General features: G+C 42.8%; 1 protein-coding gene across 2 annotated transcripts in view; it reads right to left on the bottom strand.

The window, feature by feature from the left end:
* The window catches only part of MRE11 (MRE11 double strand break repair nuclease), a 594,456-nt gene that overhangs the window by 268,337 nt on the left and 306,057 nt on the right, over positions 1-20,062 (bottom strand). For both annotated transcript variants that reach the window (XM_077484966.1, XM_077484967.1), the window contains exon 13: positions 976-1,149. In XM_077484966.1, the coding sequence (XP_077341092.1) occupies positions 976-1,149 (174 nt within the window). The remainder of the gene's footprint in view (positions 1-975; positions 1,150-20,062) is intronic.

Raw genomic sequence — 20,062 nt, 5'->3', positions numbered from 1 at the left:
TGGGTATTTGTTTCAGCACCAATTGTGGTTTATTTATTTTTTGATGAGACGACTGGAGATATTCAGTTGCATTTAGCACTTGATTGTTAATTTTTCACTTTTGGGTCTGCACATATATTTATATGTTTTATTTATAGGTTAGCGCAATTCATTTTTTCCCATTCTGTTTTTGCGTATTTTTGGTGTACATTAGAGTTGCAGCTTCCGAGAGACCCTTTCTTTGGGTCGTTTGGTATCTTGTTTAATCCCGTAGCGCAGGTTGTTTCCCCTTTTTTTTATTTATAGCACAAAAAATAAAAAACCCATTAGTGATTAAATACCACCAAAAGAAAGCTCTATTTGTGTGAAAAAAAGGACGCAAGTTTCATATGGGTACAGTGTTTACATGACTGAGTAATTGTCATTCAAACTGTGAGAGCACTGAAAGCTGGTCTGGGCAGGAAGGGGCTGTAAGTGCACTGTATTGAGGTGGTTAATGATGAGCAGCTGGCAGAGAAAGGCTCTCAGAGTTGGTCAAAATGTACATACCAGAGCACCTGGGGTATCAGGCAGAAATAATAGGCTGACTAGCCTTCATTCACATACTTGGGGAAATGTCTCCAAATCAGGTTTGCATGAAATTAAAGTAAACAAAAAAACTATTTTATCTGCAATTTTCACACATTTTGCCTACTACCCTGTGAGTCTGAACTTGCCTAAGCCATTTCAATGATAATGATACCGTTGACGTTCAGGAAACCCATGGTGCCTGCATAAGATCAAGCCCAAACTCAGCATGTGTTTTTTCTTCTGGAACCCTTGTATGAGCCTTGGGAATTTGACAGCTGACAGTGAATAGGCAGAAAGGAAGTAAATGTGCTTCCTGAGCCAAGGACCCAAGGGGCTTGATTTGAAAACAAAGAAAAGTACCCAACAAAGCAAGCAGTGCCTAGATAGCAGCTCTAATAGGTAGAAACGAAATATAATCAGGCCTACCTCTTCATCAATCTTCTCCTCTTCGGCATCAATGTTTCGTTCTTTCAGAAAACGTTGTGTCTTCTCCAGCTGGAATTTTACCAGTTCTTCTATGGCATCCTTCTCTTCTTTGTCAACAAACTCCTGCACAGCCTCCCCCATTCCCCGCTCAGTGAGGAGAGACAGCTGAACATTCTGCAGAGAATACAAAGTACCCAATATAAGCAAAACAATTGCCACAATGCCATGTGCCTCACTGAGGACCAAATTAACTTTTAAAACACTTTCTGCTAATAACATATGTTATGTCTTTTGTGTGTCATTTACAGATACTAAAAGTGTAAGTGCATAACTACAGTGCCTTAAAAGTATTCATACCCCTTGAAATGCTTCACATTTTGTCAAATTACAACCAAGAGTTTACGTGTTAGACTGACACAAAGTGGCACATAATTGTGAAGTGGAAGGAAAATGATAAATCGGTTTCCAATTTTTTTCCAAATACAGTGCCTTGCGAAAGTATTCGGCCCCCTTGAACTTTTCAACCTTTTGCCACATTTCAGGCTTCAAACATAAAGATATACAATTTTAATTATTTGTGAAGAATCACCAACAAGTGGGACACAATTGTGAAGTGGAACGAAATCTATTGGATATTTTAAACTTTTTTAGCAAATAAAAAACTGAAAAGTGGTGCGTGCAAAATTATTCGGCCCCTTTACTTTCAGTGCAGCAAACTCACTCCAGAAGTTCAGCGAGGATCTCTGAATGATCCAATGTTGTCCTAAATGACTGATGGTGATAAATAGAATCCACCTGTGTGTAACCAAGTCTCTGTATAAATGCACCTGCTCTGTGATAGTCTCAGGGTTCTGTTGAAAGCTCAGAGAGCATCATGAAGACCAAGGAACACACCAGGTAGGTCCGTAATACTGTTGTGGAGAAGTTTAAAGCCGGATTTGGATACAAAAAGATTTCCCAAGCTTTAAACATCCCGAGGAGCACTGTGCAAGCGATCATTTTGAAATGGAAGGAGTATCAGACCACTGCAAATCTACCAAGACCTGGCCATCCCTCTAAACTTTCAGCTCAGACAAGGAGAAGACTGATCAGAGATGCAGCCAAGAGGCCCATGATCACTCTGGATGAACTGCAGAGAACTACAGCTGAGGTGGGAGAGTCTGTCCATAGGACAACAATCAGTCGTACACTGCACAAATCTGGCCTTTATGGAAGAGTGGCAAGAAGAAAGCCATTTCTCAAAGATATCCATAAAAAGTCTCGTCTAAAGTTTGCCACAAGCCACCTGGGAGACACACCAAACATGTGGAAGAAGGTGCTCTGGTCAGATGAAACCAAAATCGAACTTTTTGCCCACAATGCAAAACGATATGTTTGGCGTAAAAGCAACACAGCTCATCACCCTCAACACACCATCCCCACTGTCAAACATGGTGGTGGCAGCATCATGGTTTGGGCCTGCTTTTCTTCAGCAGGGACAGGGAAGATGGTTAAAATTGAGGGGAAGATGGATGCAGCCAAATACAGGACCATTCTGGATGAAAACCTGTTGGAGTCTGCAAAAGACCTGAAACTGGGACGGAGATTTATCTTCCAACAAGACAATGATCCCAAACATACAGCAAAATCTACAAAGGAATGGTTCACAAATAAACGTATCCAGGTGTTAGAATGGCCAAGTCAAAGTCCAGACCTGAATCCAATCGAGAATCTGTGGAAAGAGCTGAAAACTGCTGTTCACAAACGCTCTCCATCCAACCTCACTGAGCTCGAGCTGTTTTGCAAGGAATAATGTGCAAGAATTTCAGTCTCTCGATGTGCAAAACTGATAGAGACATACCCCAAGCGACTTGCAGCTGTAATCGCAGCAAAAGGTGGCTCTACAAAGTATTAACGCAAGGGGGCCGAATAATTTTGCACACCCCACTTTTTATTTTTTTATTAGTTAAAAAAGTTTAAAAAATCCAATAGATTTCATTCCACTTCACAATTGTGTCCCACTTGTTGGTGATTCTTCACAAAAAATAAAAGTTTTATATCTTTATGTGTGAAGCCTGAAATGTGGCAAAAGGTTAAAAAGTTCAAGGGGGCCGAATACTTTCGCAAGGCACTGTAAATATCTGAAGTGTGGCGTGCATTTGTATTCAGCCCCCTTTACTCAGATACCCAAAATATAATGAAACCAAATGCCTTCAGAGGTCACCTAATTAGTAAATTGAGTGCACCTTTGTGTAATTTATTCTCAGAATAAGTACAGTTATTCTGTGAAGCCCTCAGAGGTTTGTTAGAGAGCCTTAGTGAACAAACAGCATTATAAAGGCCAAGGGTCACACTGGACAGGTCAGGGATAAAGTTGTGGAGAAGCTTAAAGTAGGATTAGGTTATAAAAAAATATCCCAAGTTTTAAACATCTCACAGAGCACTGTTCAATACATCATTCAAAATGGAAAGAGTATGGCACAACTGCAAACCTACCAAGACCTGGCCGTCCACCTAAACTGACAGGCTGGACATCAGAGAAGCAGCCAAGAGGCCCATGGTAACTCCACAGCTCAGATGGGAGACTCTGTTGAGAGGACAACTATTAGTCGTGTATGCCACAAATCTGACCTTTAAGGAAGAGTGGCAAGAAGCAATGCATTGTTCAAAGAAAGCTATAGGAAGTCCCATTTGCAGTTTTGCGAGAAGCCATGTGGGGGACATAGCAACCATAAAGAAGAAGGTGCTCTGGTCAGATGAGACCAAAATGTATCTTTTTGGCCTAAAAGAAAAACACTATGTGTGGCGGAAAACTAACACTGCACATCACCCTGAACACACCATCTCCACTGTGAAACATGGTGGTGGCAACATCATGTTGTGGGCATGCTTTCCTTCAGCATGACAGGAAAGCTGGTCAGAGTTGATGGAAAGATGGATAGAGCCAAATACAGGGCAATCTTAGAAGAAAACATGTTAAAGTCTGCAAGACTTGAGACTGGGGCAGAGGTTCACCCTCCAGCAGGACAAAGACCCTAAACATACATACAGAGCTACAATGCAATGGTTTAGATCAAAGCATATTCATGTGTTAGAATGGCCCAGTCAAAGACCTAAATCCAATTGAGAATCTGTGGCAAGACTTGAAAACTGTGGTTCAAAGATTCTTTCTGTCCAATCTTACAGAGCTTGAGCTATTTTGCAAAGAAGAATGGGCAAATATTTCACTCTCTAGATGTGCAAAGCTGGTAGAGACATCCCCCAAAAGACTTGCAGCTGTAATCACAGCAAAAGGAGGTTCTACAAAGTATTGGCTCAGGGGTCTAAATACAAATGCACACCACACTTTTCAGATATTTATTTTGTTTTTGGTTGTAACATGACAAATGTGGAACATTTCAAGGGGTAAGAATATTTTTTCAAGGCATTGTAATTAAAAGCATGTCAGCATATACAGTAGGTTGCATCCATTTTTTCATATAATCAAAGGGTATCTTACCCAAGAGTTACCCAATTCCTCTCCATGATACACATTGCCTAGCCTTCATGATGTGCAGACACTATAGTAGTATCATGAACACAGGTGATTAGAAATTCTGGTATATGGGTACCTCTGTATAATCAGTTTTCTTCTTGTTTTGTTTTTGTTTCCCTGTTTTTCATTGTTCTTTTTTTTTTTTTTGATAGGATAGTATGTAGGTGGGCTGTCATCTTCCATACACTTTGTCTGAAGTAACACAGGTGCTATTAGCTTGGTGATTAATTAACAAAAATGAACAGGCAAATTTCATAAGCAAAGGCTGCTAGGAGCCAAGTATTGCATTATGGTGAACCGTTATTTTGTTCCTGTTGGACTTCTGATAGTATTACAGAACTATGTATGAGTATGCAGAGACACGTTTTCAGACAAGAATGATGCCTAATGAGTTTAGCTTTGTATTTACAGTGAAGATATCTGGTTTAGAGCACAATTTATTCTCCAAATCATGACAGTGTCAGAGTATTGTACCATGTAAGCCATCAACACTAGTAGCAAAATATAGACCCATAATAATGCAATCAACAGCTTTGCTCAGAGACTGAGAGTGCTGGATTAGAAGGGTATTTTTACCCTTGCTGTAGGACTTTGCAGTGTAAAAAGTAAAGTAGAACCCTACTGACTACTGCATATGCAACCTGGCTACATTACAGAAATAAATAACAAGGGTTTAAATGGGCTTTAAATATTTGCAGAACTGAATCCAGTTTTCAAGCACGAAGGTGTAAAACCTATCCACAGGCTCACTTTAAATACTTCCACCACAGCAAAATATGATCACCTATCATTCTGTTCAGCCTTCAGGAGCTGGGAAAGACAGCTCTGTGTAAGCTCAGAATCACTGCTCATAGTTTACACTGGGCTAAGGACTCTCGCCTCCCACGTGTTATCACATGCAGTGCTATGCTCCTCCATACACAAAAATACCTGATGTTTTCTTCACTCCTGTTGGTTTCACAGACAGGGAAAAGGGCAGATTCTATGGACCACTAGGTCTTTTTCTGCTGTCACTCTTCTACGTTTCTAAGTTGAAATGTATGGAAATGAAAGGTGGTTATATGCTTCTAGGGATGGATGGGTCATTAAAGTGTACGTTAAGCCATAACTGGGTTTTTCTTCGTTTTGGATAATGTGTGGATGTTCTATCGGGGGTCAGCAACCAGTAGATCTCAGCCAGGTGATTGGTAGATCGCAGTCTGGGCTTTTCGACCCGCCATCTTACAGCTTATAACAAACGCTTTCAGAGAGTGTACCACACCTGCAGGATATAACAGAAGTCTATGGCAAAGCGCAGCGAACCCAGGAATGTCGCAGATGCACTGCGCTGTATTAGTGTGAAGGCAACCTTATAGGGGGCTCAGAACAGTAAGTGTTAATTTAAGATTGTAGTTTGGAAGGTGGTAAAAGCCCATAGATAAAATGTGTTTTTACCTGATGTGTCATTAGTTTGGAAATAAAAATCCAGCTCTCTAGTGACATTAGTCAGCATTTCTCTATATTGTAGGAGGCTCTCATTCAGCCTCCACATCTTAGTCTTTGATGTGAGGGCATCGGTGAGTGTGTAGAACAAGGTCACAGGGGCATGGTCTGACCATGTAATCGAACCTATAGAGGAATCCCATACTGCGTGCAATTGGCTGCGAAGGATAAGAAAGTAGTCTACACATGAGTATAGTTTATGAGGCAAACAATAGAATGTGTAGTCCCTTGTCTGATTGCAGAAGGCACCAAACATTCACCAGTTGGGCCCTATGCAAGGATTGTGCAATACTTTTGCGGGAGCCAGGAAAAAACCCTGAAAAGGTGTCCTTGGAAGGGAATTACGGGGACGTTAAAGTCACCTCTGCAAATCAGTGGGCCCTCAGCAAACTCAAGGAATTTTTCAAGATTTTTGCATATGAAGAGGTCCTGATGACTACTGAGGACATAGAAATTAGCCAATGTCATCCTGATGCCGCCAATCATGCCCTTTAAGAACAGAAAACGTCCATTGGGATCTGTGATGGTGTCCAGACACGTCCATGGTACTTTACTCAATATAAAAATAGAAACTCCCGTGACTTAGCTGCTGAGTTGGTAGAATATGTCATCGGGAACAACCTGTTCTTGAGTATGGGTAATTTGTCATCTCTGAAATGGGTTTCTTGAAAAAAAGCGACACCCGTCTTAAGTGCAAATCCTGTAATAACATCCATCTTTTTTCAGGGACATCAAGTCCTTTAGCATTAAGCGAGAGCACTCTGATAACATCCATAATCAGGTGGGGGGAGGGTTAGGCGATAGGATATGGGGAAGGCAGTAAAGTGCGGGGAAGAAAGAGGGATAGGGAAAAGGTAGGAAAGTATAGAAACAGAAGGAATACAGCAGAAAAGTACCAGAAAGTAGGTGAATAACAAAGAGAGGTTTCCATTATAGATTACAATCCCTGAGGGCTAAAACGTTAGAAAAATATTGCTATCACGCTCACCAGTACATGACTGGGGATGAAACGCAGGTTTATGCGGGAGTGTGGTTGGAGAAAGCCAGGAAAAGAACTCCCAACCGGCCCTTCCCACCCCAACCATGTTGATCATTGAAGAAATAAAATACAGTAAAGTAAAGTAACTTGCATGCAATAACACAAATCAGTTTGTAAACCAACACAAGATAAATGGAACAAATATTCAGGGATATGTCCCCCTGAGGATTATCAGGGCTATAAGCTGATCAGTATATGGGTCCTAGGGGTGGTGTGAATGTAGATCTTGAGACAAGACAACTCCCATATAAATAGAAAAGGGGTGCCCACCAGAACCTGTAAAATCTCCCTCCCTCCACATAACCAGGCAGGCCAGGAAGCATGCCACACTATGCCACTTTTCTCAGCAGGAGGCACGCATCGCAGTGATTGTGGATGGCGCGTGTCCCTCGGACATAGCCCATCCGCGATCAGGGTAAACAGCCAATCACCACCAGCAGTACCGCCACACAGGTCTACCATCAGTGACCTGTCAGTACCACCAGCAGTACCATCAAACAGGGCAGCCATCAGTACTGTCACACAGGCCCGCCATTTGTATAGTCACACAGGTCCACCATCAGTGATCTGTCAGTACCACCATCAGTACCGCCACACAGGCCCACCATCAGTGACCTGTCAGTACCACCAGCAGTAGCAGCATACAAACCCACCATCAGTATCATCACACAGGCCCGCCATCATGGCCAAAAGAGTTTACACACCTGAGGAGGCATATACTATGCTTACTATGTCAGATAATGAGAGCAGCAGGGAGCTCCCATCATCCGATTCTGGTTCAGAATACGAGTCAGTAGAGGGTAGTGGATTGCAGTGGAAAGCGTCCCTTCTAAAAGAATAAGGAGATTAGGATCAAGATCAGAAGACCTGCCTACCACCAGCAGCGCCAGACCCCAGGAAGAGGAGCCCAGTACCAGTACTGGAACTACACATCCAACCCAAAGAACCTGGGTCCACTCCTATCTTCCCGATGCCCTGGCAAACCCCTTATGGTTGCCTGCCAGCTCAGGATCCGCTATAATCCCCCCTTTACCGCTAGGTGTAAAGCCCAATACTACAAATTTTTTCCAATTAGATTATTTTTATTTATTTTTATCAGAAGATATGTTGCAGAATATGACGGACCAAACAAATCTCTATGCAAAACAATTTATTGCCACCAACCCCAATTCGTCCTCTGCCCATATCTTCCATTGGTGACGTCTCACACTAGACGAATTAAAATGTTTTATGGACCTTACAAAGAACAGCAAACTGCATGCCTACTGGTCCCCATCCACCACATGCCGATATATTCTGCTGTCATGTCCAGGACACGCTATGACATGATTCTGTGTTTCCTACATTTTAACGACAATTCCCAGTGCCCTTCCGAGATCACCCTAACCATGACAAATTGTACAAAATATGCCCCCTAATAAATTATTTTTCCCAGAGATTTCCTGAAGTGTTTATACCAGACCAAAGTATCTGTGTGGACGAATCCCTTATCCACTTTACTGGCCGGCTGCAGTTCAAGCAGTATATTCCCTGTAAGAGAGCCAGGTACAGGTTAAAAATAAACAAACTTTGTGATCGAGCCACTGGATACGTGTACACTTTCTGTATTTATGAAGGCAAAGACTCCCAGCTCCAGCCCCTTGAGTGCCCCACATACATCGTAACCAGAGGGAATTTTTTCTGGGAGTTGGCATACCCCCTGTTCAAAAAAGTATACAATTTATATGTGGACAATTATTATACTAGCTTGCCCCTTTATTGTTACCTTTAACATAAAAAAAACTATCCCGCAGGTACCTTAAACAAAAAAAAAAAATTTTTAAAACAGGAAGGGCTTCCCACAAAATTTATTGACAAAAAAGCTACAAAACCAGGATTCTGCTTTTATGAGAAATGACAAAGTGTTGGCCATGAAGTGGAGGGACAAGAAAGATGTTCACATCCTCACTACCATGCACGATGACAGCTTGGTGGAGATTCAGAGAAGACGCTGCCCCGTTGTAAAGCCTGAATGTGCCCACAACTATAATCTGTTTAAGGTGGATTTAAATGATCAGATGCTACAACCATATTTGTCAACCCGGAAGTCCTGTTACTGGTATAAAAAAAGTTGCATTTAATCTCTTTCATTTGCCCATGTTTAACTTGTTTGTCTGCTACCAGAAAGCAACTGAAAACCAACAAATCACCTACCTCAAATATATTGAAGACATTGTCACTGCCCTGATTTACCAGCAAGGACCAGCCCCAGGAAGCATTCGTTCTGACAGTGTGAGTCAACTTCATGAGCAACATTTTCCCTATAACATTCCCCCCACAGAATCCGTAAGAAGACGCCAAAAGAGATGTTGTGTATGCAGCAGAGGAGGAGTTAGAAGAAAAGTTATAATGTCCCTCTCAACCTGGCCTGTGTATCGGAGATTGCTTCAGAAGTATATCACACATCCATTACATATTAATTCCCCTCATTTTTAACAGACTGCCATTTTCTGTTTCAAATATCTGTGTGGATCATTTGCTTCCTACCATGTTTCTACCTTTGACGTTAACTGGCCCTGGCCTGTTTACCGACAATGTCTTTGCCTGCTGTTTTAAACCATGTTTCTGACTTCCACGTGCACCAACCTCGGCCTTTTAATCGACCACTGTTGTTACCTGCTACTTGGATTGATTATTAAAATTACTGCTTCCGAAAAAACGTCTGTTTTTAAAACGTTTGTTTTGCATTGATCTATGTCCCCTGGGGCAGGACCCAGGTCCCCAAACACTTTTTAAGACAATACCATGCATATAAGCCTTAAAAATTAGCACTTTTGATTTCTTCCATGGTTTTAATAAGGGTGTTCCGTGGCTTTCAAATTTGCCGCAAACATCCCAAATATTTCGCTATTTGGCAAACAGGCGAACACCCGATGTTCGTGTCCAACTTACATTCGACTCGAACATCAGGCTCAACCATATATAACAGTGTAAATATGCTGTCCCATGAAATAACTTAACACACAGCCATTAATGTCTAACCTGCTGGCAACAAAAGTGAATACACCCCTAAGTGAAAATGTCCAAATTGGGCCCAATTATCAATTTTCCCTCAACAGTGTCATGTGACTCATTAGTGTTACAAGGTCTCAGGTGTACATGGGGTGCAGGTGTGTCAAATTTGGTGTTTTCGCTCTCACCCTCTCATTCTGGTCACATGGCACCTTATGGCAAAAAACTCTCTGGGGATCTTAAAAAAAAAAAAGAATTGCTGCGCTAAATAAAGATGGCCTAGGCTATAAGAAGATTCCAAAGCCCCAGAAACTGAGTTGCAGCACAGTGGCCAAGACCATGCAGCAGTTTAACAGGACAAGTTCCACTCAGAATGGGTCTCGCCATGATCAGCCAAAGAAGTTGAGTGCACATGCTCAGCGTCATATCCAGAGATTGTCTTTGGGAAATAGACGTATGAATGGCACCAGCATTTCTGCAGAGGTTGAAGGGGTGGGGGGTCAGCCTTTCAGTGCTCAGACCATACGCTGCACACTGCATAAAATTGGTCTGCATTAGGGGTGCAACGGATCAAAAAACTCACGGATCGGATCGTTCCTCGGATCAGAGTCATGGATCGGATCATTTTTCGGATCAGCAAATAATAATAGAATTTACAAAAACCTGTGAAAATGCCACCACCATATAGTCCCCACTGTAATATACATCTCCCCCACTGTAATATCCACGTCATCTCCCCCAGTGTAATATTGGCTGAGCATGGATGGGTATGGCTGGGTATTGGCAGCGTAAGTATTGGCAGAGTATTGCAGAATATTGGCAGGATAAGTATTGGCAGGGTATTGCAGATTATTGCTAGGGCATTGCTGGGTATTGCAGAGTATTAGCAGGGTAAGTATTGCAGAGTATTGTCAGGGTAAGTATTGCAAAGTATTGGCAGGGTATTGCAGGGTAAGTATTGCAGAGTAAGTATTTGCAGGGTATTGCAGAGTAGGTATTGGCAGGGTAAGTATTGGCGAGTATTGGCAGGGTAAGTATTGCAGAGTATTGGCAAGGTAAGTATTGGCGAGTATTGGCAGGGTAAGTATTGGCGAGTATTGGCAGGGTAAGTATTGGCGAGTATTGGCAGGGTAAGTATTGCAGAGTATTGGCAGGGTATGTATTGCAGAGTATTGGCAGGGTATGTATTGCAGAGTATTGGCAAGGTATGTATTGCAGAGTATTGGCAGGGTAAGTATTGCAGGGTATTGCTCAGATGGCTGTGGCTGCCATCCGATTTCTCCCCTCCACTGTACAGATCAGTACACAGAGGGGAGAGAGGAACCGGTGTCATCATGATGCCGGTTTGTTTACAGGTGATCGCTCCGTGACGGAGCGATCACATTGTAAACACCGACGCATGTACCAAGATGGCTGCCACTTCGGAACTAGGCCGAAGCCGTGGCCTTTCCTAAGGCCAAGACGTGGTGCCGATCCGAGTGGGGTGACCCGTTCGGATCGCGGATTGGTGCCGATCCGTTGCACCCCTAGTCTGCATGGCTGTTGCCCCAGAAGGAAGCCTCTTCTAAAGATGATGCACACAAACAGTTTTATGAAGACAAGCAGACTAAGGACATGGATTACTGGAACCATGTTCTATGTTCTGATGAGACCAAGATGAACTTATTTGGTTCAGATGGTGTCAAGCACGTGTGGCAGCAACCAGGTAAGGAGCACAGAGACAAGTGTGTCTTGCCTACAGTCAAGCATGGTGGTGGGAGTGTCATGGTGGTCTGGGGCTGCATGGGTGCTACCAGCACTGAGGAGCTAAAGTTCATTGAGGGAACCATGAATGCCAACATGTACTGTAACATACTGAAGCAGAGCATGATCCCCTCCCTTCTGAGACTGGGCCACAGGGCAGTATTCCAACATAACGACCCCAAACACACCTCCAAGATGACCACTGCCTTGCTAAATAAGCTGAAGGTAAAGGTAAGGGACTGGTCAAGCATGTCTCCAGACCTAAACCCTGTTGATCATCTGCGGGGCATCCTCAAACAGAAGGTGGAGGAGCGCAAGGTCTCTAACATCCACCAGCTCCATGATGTCATCACAAAGGAGTGGAAGAGGACTCCAATGGCAAAATGTGAAGCTCTGGTGAACTCCATGCCCAAGAGGGTTGAGGCAGTGCTGGAAAATAATGGTGACCACACAAAATATTACACTTTGGGCCCAATGTTGACTTTTTCAAGTAGGGGTGTACTCACTTTTTTTTGCCAGTGGTTTAGACATTAATGGCTGTGTGTTCAGATGTTTTGAGGGGACAGAAAATTTGCACTCTTATACAAGCAGTACACTCACTACTTTACATTGTAGCAAAGTGTAATTTCTTCAGTATTGTCACATGAAAATATATAATAAAATATTTACAAAAATGTGAGGGGTGTACTCACTTTTGTGATATATATATATATATATATATATCTTTTTTTTCTTTAAGTAAGCATGTAAATTGATGTCTTAGATAATGGTTCCATTATTTCTAGAACATCTTTTACATATAAACATGTATTGCACTTTACATCCATAACTAATTTCGTAACGCAAAAGAAAGCACTTACACATTGCAGCTTTTAAGTGGTTGTAAACCCTCAGATACAAGGTAAGCTTATCAGATACTACATAACACAGGCAGCTGATCGCTGCCTGTGAAAGTGCACTTACTTGTGTAGTTATGATATAAATCATCTTTTTAATGTTCATGACGTCATGCGCGATTGCGCAGTATGCACTTTCAACGGCGGCATTTATATAATGCCATTTGTTTCTTTCCTGCTTGCCTAGAATTTACTGTGCGTGAGATTCTCCTCTGAATGGCACAGAGGAGAAGTCTCGCGATGCTGTAATTATTCTGGTCTTCCTGATATTCCCCCTTGTGACTGAACAATGCTCTGTTGCTGTAGTAACGGCAATTGAGAACGAGGCTTGGTTACGATGCTACAGCGCACGCGCGAGATTTCGGCAGGGATACGAACTAAGGGCGGAAGTGACGTCCGCATCGGCTTCTTAAAACAGCACAAAGAATGGCGCGGACGATACCCGGAAGATACAAAAAAATAAAACTACTAAAAAAGGTACTTCCAGCGCTCGTTTTGGAGTTATTAATATATCTTTTGCTTGGATATGTTAATAAACATAGAAATATTTTAAAAATAGCATTTTTTTTGTGGGGTTTACTTCCTCTTTAAGGGTGCCTCTGTAGACTGACTTATTATTGTACTGCTCATTTGTCACAGTCTAAATGGGTCCTAAATCTAGTTATTATGTGATGCGCAGTCTAAAAGTAAGAAAAAACTTTCACTAAACACAAAACAAATTGTACACCATACAAGAAAAAAATGATCAACAACCCGGGTATAGAGGACCCTTAATCACTGTGACAGAAGTGGCTTCACTAGGAAACCAATTACAAAGTTTTATTAATACAAATTATTAGTACTATCTTTTTCTCAAATTTCTTACGTTATTAAAAAAATCAAACTTAAAGAGGAGGTAAACCCTGATGGGTTTACTTCCTCTTTGATTCCCTGCAAAGGTAAAGCATAATGGACTACTATGCATCGCATAGTAGTCCATTATGTGTCACTTACCTGACACAAGAGCCAGCGAAGTCACCGCTGTCCCCTGTAGTCCGGCGCATCCATCTTCTCAGTGGGCACTGCGGCTCCGCCGCTGTCATTCGGCGAAACCGTGATGACGTCACTCCCGCGCATGCGCACGGGAGCCGCCATGCGCGACATATCGCCGTTGACATGTGCTGCGCTCAGTGTGCCTGCGCGCTGCTGTCTATGGCGCATGCGCCGTAGACAGCGGTGCCTGTCTTTCTGCAAATATCTCCTAAACCGTGTAGGTTTAGGAGATATTTCTTGGACCTACAGGTAAGCCTTAATCTAGGCTTACCTGTAGGTCAAAGTGTGTTGTAAGGGTTTACAACCACTTTAACCACAATGCTCCATGCACTGCCCCTTCGGGAAACTGCAGCTCACAGTGGAAGGGTTTCAGCTCTCAATTCAGAAAGTAGAGGGCAGGGTTAAGACCCCATTCACACCTGAGCGTTTTGTAGCTTGACGCCTGAAGCTACAAAACGCTGGAGGGGAAAAAATCCATTATTCTCAATGGAGATGGTTCACATCTCCACTCCAAGTCACCTGAAGCCCTACGCCTGAAGCTCAAACAAGTTCCGGACCCTTTTTTGTCACGCGAATCGGGCTGGTTTGGGCGTTTTTCTTCTTTCAACATTGGTGACCTTTTGCCCTGCACAAATTCGCAGCAAATTGCGGTAAAAAACGCAGCAAAAAACGCTTGAAAATGCTACGCTCAGGTGTGAATGCAGCCTAAGTGAAGCCAGCTACAGGTTGACAGTCTACAAGCTTGTGAATCAGCTGTGAGGATGCTGATAGCCAAGCCTCCTGCAACATCTTCTGATCCCCTGTCAGAACACAATAACTCCGAAGGGGAGATCAGTTTACTAACATCGGATAGTTCGTGCAGCTTCTCCTCCCGAGCTCTCCAGTTTTCTCTTTCGTTTAGCCTGCTGGGTTGAATGAATAAAAAATTGTTAGGGCACTTTCCCACTGAGGTGCTTTTCAGGAGTTTCAGAACTAAAAATAGCGCCTGTAAAACGGTTCTCATGCCTCCCCAGCGTGAAAGCCCAAGTGCTTCTTTGGGGTGGCTTGGAAGCGGTGTATACACTGCTCCCAAAACACCCTGCCCATTGAAATGAATGAGCGTTTCTGACCCTCTCTTTGGCCGCTAGTGGGGGTTAAAAGTGCCCCACTAGCGATCGAAAAGCGCTGCTAAAACTGCGCTTTACCGCTAATGCTTTCAGTGTGAAAGTAGCCCCATACACATGGCTGGATTTTTTGCCGGAAAATGTTCGATGGGAGCCTTTTGTCGGAAATTTCGACCGTGTGTAGACTCCATTGGACATTTTCCATCGGCATTTCCGGCGCACAAAATTTGAGATCCTGACAACAAAATCCGATCGTGTGTACACAATTCCGGCACACAAAGTGTTACACATGCTCAGAATCAAGCAGAAGAGCAGCACTGGCTATAGAACTTAATTTTTCTCGGCTGGTTGTACGTATTGTACGCCACCGCGTTCTTGACGTTTGGAATTTCCGACCAACTTTGTGTGACCCGTGTGTATGCAAGACAAGTTTGAGCCAACAGTCGTCAGAAAAAAAACATGGAGTTTGTTTTCGGAATGTCAGATCGTGTGTACAGGGCATTAGTGTGTACCAGGCTTAAGACTTCAAAAGTCATGACATAAGAGAGTGGCAACAAAAGATTAAGTTGCCTCGAGTGAAGTTTCTAATCATTAGTCTTTATTTCTAAAAAAAAAAAAAGATGCCATGGTGATGGTGGTTTAAGGTACATTGTTTTTAGGTTTTAGATTTTTTATTTTTTTTGTATAGGATTAAACTACTACTACTAAGAATTTCATCCTCTGTAATTGTCCCGTGTACAGTGATCATTGAATGAAGTAAAAAAAAAAAATCCCAAATTTTGGGTTGTCTCCAGAAAACTAAAAGAGAGAAAATATTACAATGGGTACACCAGCTCTGGGGATCCCAAAGAAATTCCCTTAATTTGCAGGGATTTTCTTTCACTTCCTGTTTAGCTATGGGACAGGGAGTAAAGTGAAATTTCCGCAATGAAACAGAGATAGCGAAAAAAAATCGGACAGGGGTTATATTCCTCTCTTACTCTATCCAAAATGAAAAAAAAAAAAGTTTCACCCATAGTTCTACTTTAAGACTAGAAGTGATAAAATTATCTTTCTAAAAGATGCCACATCCAAATAACTAGAAAAAGAGCCACGAGAAATGTACAGAGCATGATGGACTTTAAAGGCACGTGTGACATACGCCTTCTATGTAAAAAAACAATCAATACTTTATTGCAAAAATAGTTCAAATAGATCTATTTAGCTATGTTCACAGTAAAGTATTTTTTTTGTTTGTTTTTTTTTTTTTACATATAGGGGAATATATACATCTCACGATGAGACTTTATATTCCATTATTCTCTGTACAAGTTTATTGGTGGCTCCTTTTCCATTTTATATGTAGCATTTCATATTAGTTTGATTAAAAGGAAACAAACACATTTTTAAAAATGTTACTTTTAATATCAAGATTAACAAAGAAATTATATGTAAAGCCACTATACATTCTCCTTTAAAAAGTGGGAGGATAACGGGCACAGAAAGGTGAAGAATCCCAAGGGGATTAAAGGGTCATTAACCACTTGCTTACTGGGCACTTAAACCCCCCTCAGTCCCAGACCAATTTTCAGCTTTCAGCGCTGATGCACTTTGAGTGACAATTACGCGGTCATACAACACTGTACCCAAATGAAATTTTTATCATTTTTTTCCCAGCTTTCTTTTGGTGGTATTTAGTTACAGCTCGGAGTTTTATTTTTTGCTAAACAAACAAAAAAAGATGCAAAAAAAAAAAAAAAATCATGTTTTAATAGTTTGTTATAAAATTTTGCAAACGGGTCATTTTTCTCCTTCATTGAAGTGCGCTGATTAGGCGGCACTGATAGGCTGCATTGGTGGGCACTGATGGGCTGCATTGGTGGGCACTGATGGGCTGCACCGGTGGGCACTAATAGGCATAGTTAAGGCGGCACTAATAGGCACAGATAAGGCGGCACCGATGGGCACAGATAAGGCGGCACTGATGGGCAAAGATGGGCACAGATAAGATGGCACGGATGGGTGGCACGGATAAGTGGCACGGATGGGTGGCACGGATGGGCACTGATAGGTACCACAGATAGATGGGACTGATGGGCACTGATAGGTGGCACTGATAGGTGGCTCTGATAGGTGGCACTGCTGGGCACTGATGGGCACTGATGGGCGGCACTGATGGGCGGCACTGGGGTGCAGCACCTTTGAGGCAGATTGGGTGGCACTGTGGGGTGGCACTGTGGGGTGGCACTGTGGGCACTATGGGCACTGACGGGGGGCACTTACTTTTGCTTTTATTTTACTTCAGGATGGCACTGCGGGAGGCAGGTGGGCACAGGCAGGTGGCAGGTGGTCCCTTGTATTGATGGCCGTGATCGGGACTGATGTCCCGATCACGGCCGCCGGTGATCGGCTTTTTTTTTCTCTCCTCGCGCTGTCAGCGCGAGGAGGAATAATAGCCGATTACCGGCTCCGTTCTATCACATGATCAGCTGTCATTGGCTGACAGCTGATCACGTGATAAGGGGTCGGGATCGACCCCTTACACGGATCGGTGATCAGGCGAGTCTCACGGACTCGCCGATCACAGAGCGCGCCGCACGCGCCCCTCAGGGGGCGCGCAGGCCGCTCGTAACCGGGACGACGTCAATAGACGTAGTCCCGGAAATGTAGGTCCGCGCTAATGCCGTCATTTGGCAATAGCGCGGATCTGAAGTGGTTAAACAGAAAAACAAAAAACAAACATGTTGCAGGCAGAAATATGAATTTGGCCTTTTTAACCAGCCTTAAAATTGAACAAGAGAGAGAGTAATGCTGCAGCTTTAGCAGCCCAAGGAAACAAATGATTCTCCATCTGTGATGCAAATTAGAGTATATCTGTGCGTACAATATGGCAGAAAGAGACAACAAATTAACACAATGACAGGCAAGTAGGAATTTTGAAAATACTGCCAAAATAGTTCAGGCATTGCATGCACAGCATTGGTGATGTAAAATAAAAAATATTTGGAAAATAAATAGGCAATATGGAGATCATAGCAGAAGTTCAGTATGAGAAAGGCACAGAAGAAAATGCATATTGACAAGGGGTGCGTAGAGGTGGGCGGGGAGTCTACTGACATCACGACTTCACCCACCGATCTCCAGACAACAGACCCGCCCACAGAATATGCAGGTTTTTTTTTTCGGGTCTCATAGCAGACAGAGGGGAGACATTTGACAGGTAAAGATACATGCAGGAGGCATCTATATCCTTATAGATAACCCCTATGGCAGTAGTTTAGAAAGGATGACATTGGGTTTACATCCAGTTTAAGGCCCCTTTCACACATACGGACCGGTTGTCTGTTTTTAATTCATCCATTGACCGAAAAAACAGACATCAATACATTCCAATGGAAAATCGGATGATCATCTATTTCTATCCATTTTCATCCGCTTCGGTCAACATCCGTTTTTTTTTTTTTTTTTTTTTTTTTTTACAGATGAAAGCCCTGTTTTTCATCCATCAAAAAAACGGATTGGATGAAAAACGGATGTAAACTGACAAATGGTCAGTTTTTCATCTGTTTTTGCATTGGTTGTTAGGGGCAAACTATTTGGGGGGATGTTGAGGCAGAGGGAGGCAGGAGATCAGTTATACACAGTGAGGGGGCAGCCTGTATGTATGTAGCGCACTACTCCCTTGGGAGCTGCAAAGTCGTTCATTACCTTTGTGTTAGCTGGTTCCATTCCACCCATGCAAAGATCCACAAACATCAGACAGAATTTATCTTTTATAAGGCTTTATTGCTTGAACTTGAGTGAATGTTACATGCTGAATAAAGGATATGAGTTGCCTTTGGTAATACTGGTTCCTGAATCTGATCATGTGCACTTTCCTTTTATGAACTGACTAGCACAACTCTGAAAAATGCTTTGGGGTGTAGATTTCAAAGTCCCAGGCCTCACCGCCTACCTTGACTCTTGTAAATCCGCCCAATGTCATTTCTGGAAAGTGTCCCCTACTAGGTCCTCGAACACATAGTGAGTTGACGGATAAGCACTGCTGGGTTGCACTCCTTTTGCTCACCTCCCATCAACAGTCCATGATTGCCACAGAAGGTCAATCCCAGTTTCCTCCGTCCGCTTTTCATCTACTTCCTCCTGCGCATGGTCTGGTGCATCCCAGGCTGGGACACCCGGTTTCTCCTCTGCATTACCTTGCGACTATTCAGATTATCCAGCGCTGAGGTCTCTGAACCCTCAGGCCTTCAAACCCGCTCCTGCTATCCAGCACTGGGGTCGCTGAACCCTCATGCCTTCAAGCCTGCTCCTGATGCACACTACAACTTGGGTTCTCTCCTCTCCTCTTTCCCCCTCTTCCTCTTTCTCCTGGCCTCCTCCAGGAAGCATGTGACCCCCAGCTTATATGCAAGTCCAGTCCCTGCCAACACAAATTAATGATTGGTCCAGAACTATCCACATAAGCTGCCTGCCACTCCAGTCCCAAGTCCTGCCTCCCTTCCAGAACATTTTACTGAAAGGCTAAGGGGATCTCTCTGAGCCAGAGTGTAGGTGGCCACACACCCCTCTATTCTAGCACTCCCACCTCCCAAATAAACAACCAGGCCTAGAAAAGTGAAAGGCCCTGGCTAAATGGGGTGGGCGCTACATGTACATATAGTGAGGGGCAGTCTGTACAGACAGGCTCGCTCTCTTGCCAACACTGACTGTCATTGTCAGCTTTTAAATCTAATTGTGGGCTCTTTTTTTTCTATAAACAGTGCAGAGCCAGAGCTGTCCAAAAAAAAAAAAATGGATATTCCCCAGCGCAGAGAGATAATGAAGAGATGCAATGTATCTCTTGGTTCTTAAATCAAAGGAATGAACTTCGGTCTGTAGATGAGGGCAGTTTAACCACTTAAAGACTAAACCTTTTTCTGACTCTTGTTGGTTACTAGTTAAAAATCAGTATTTTTTGCTAGAAAATGGCTGTTGTTGCAATATTTTATGTTCCACGGTATTTGTGCAGAGGTTTTTCCCCAAAAATGTTTGAGAAAAAATACACTTACATGAATTAAAAAAAACAAAAAAAAAACAGTAAAGTTAACCTAATTTTTTTGTATAATGTGAAAGATGACCTCACACTGCGAGAATTATGAGAAGACCATAATCTTTATTCTAAGCAAAAAAATAGTGATTCTCATTTTATCCAGAATTGTGCAGCTCTAATGTAACCCTAAAATTTGACTCAAGTGGTTAAGTGGCTGCAAAGAACTGATGTAAAAACTGAGGTAAACTGATGTAAACTGATCTGTTTTTTCTTTGA

This window comes from Lithobates pipiens, unplaced genomic scaffold (assembly GCF_037356315.1).
Source record: "Lithobates pipiens isolate NorthernLeopardFrog02 unplaced genomic scaffold, aLitPip1_a1.2 Scaffold_17, whole genome shotgun sequence".
Lineage (NCBI taxonomy): Eukaryota > Metazoa > Chordata > Amphibia > Anura > Ranidae > Lithobates > Lithobates pipiens.
This window is presented reverse-complemented; position numbering and strand designations above follow the sequence as displayed.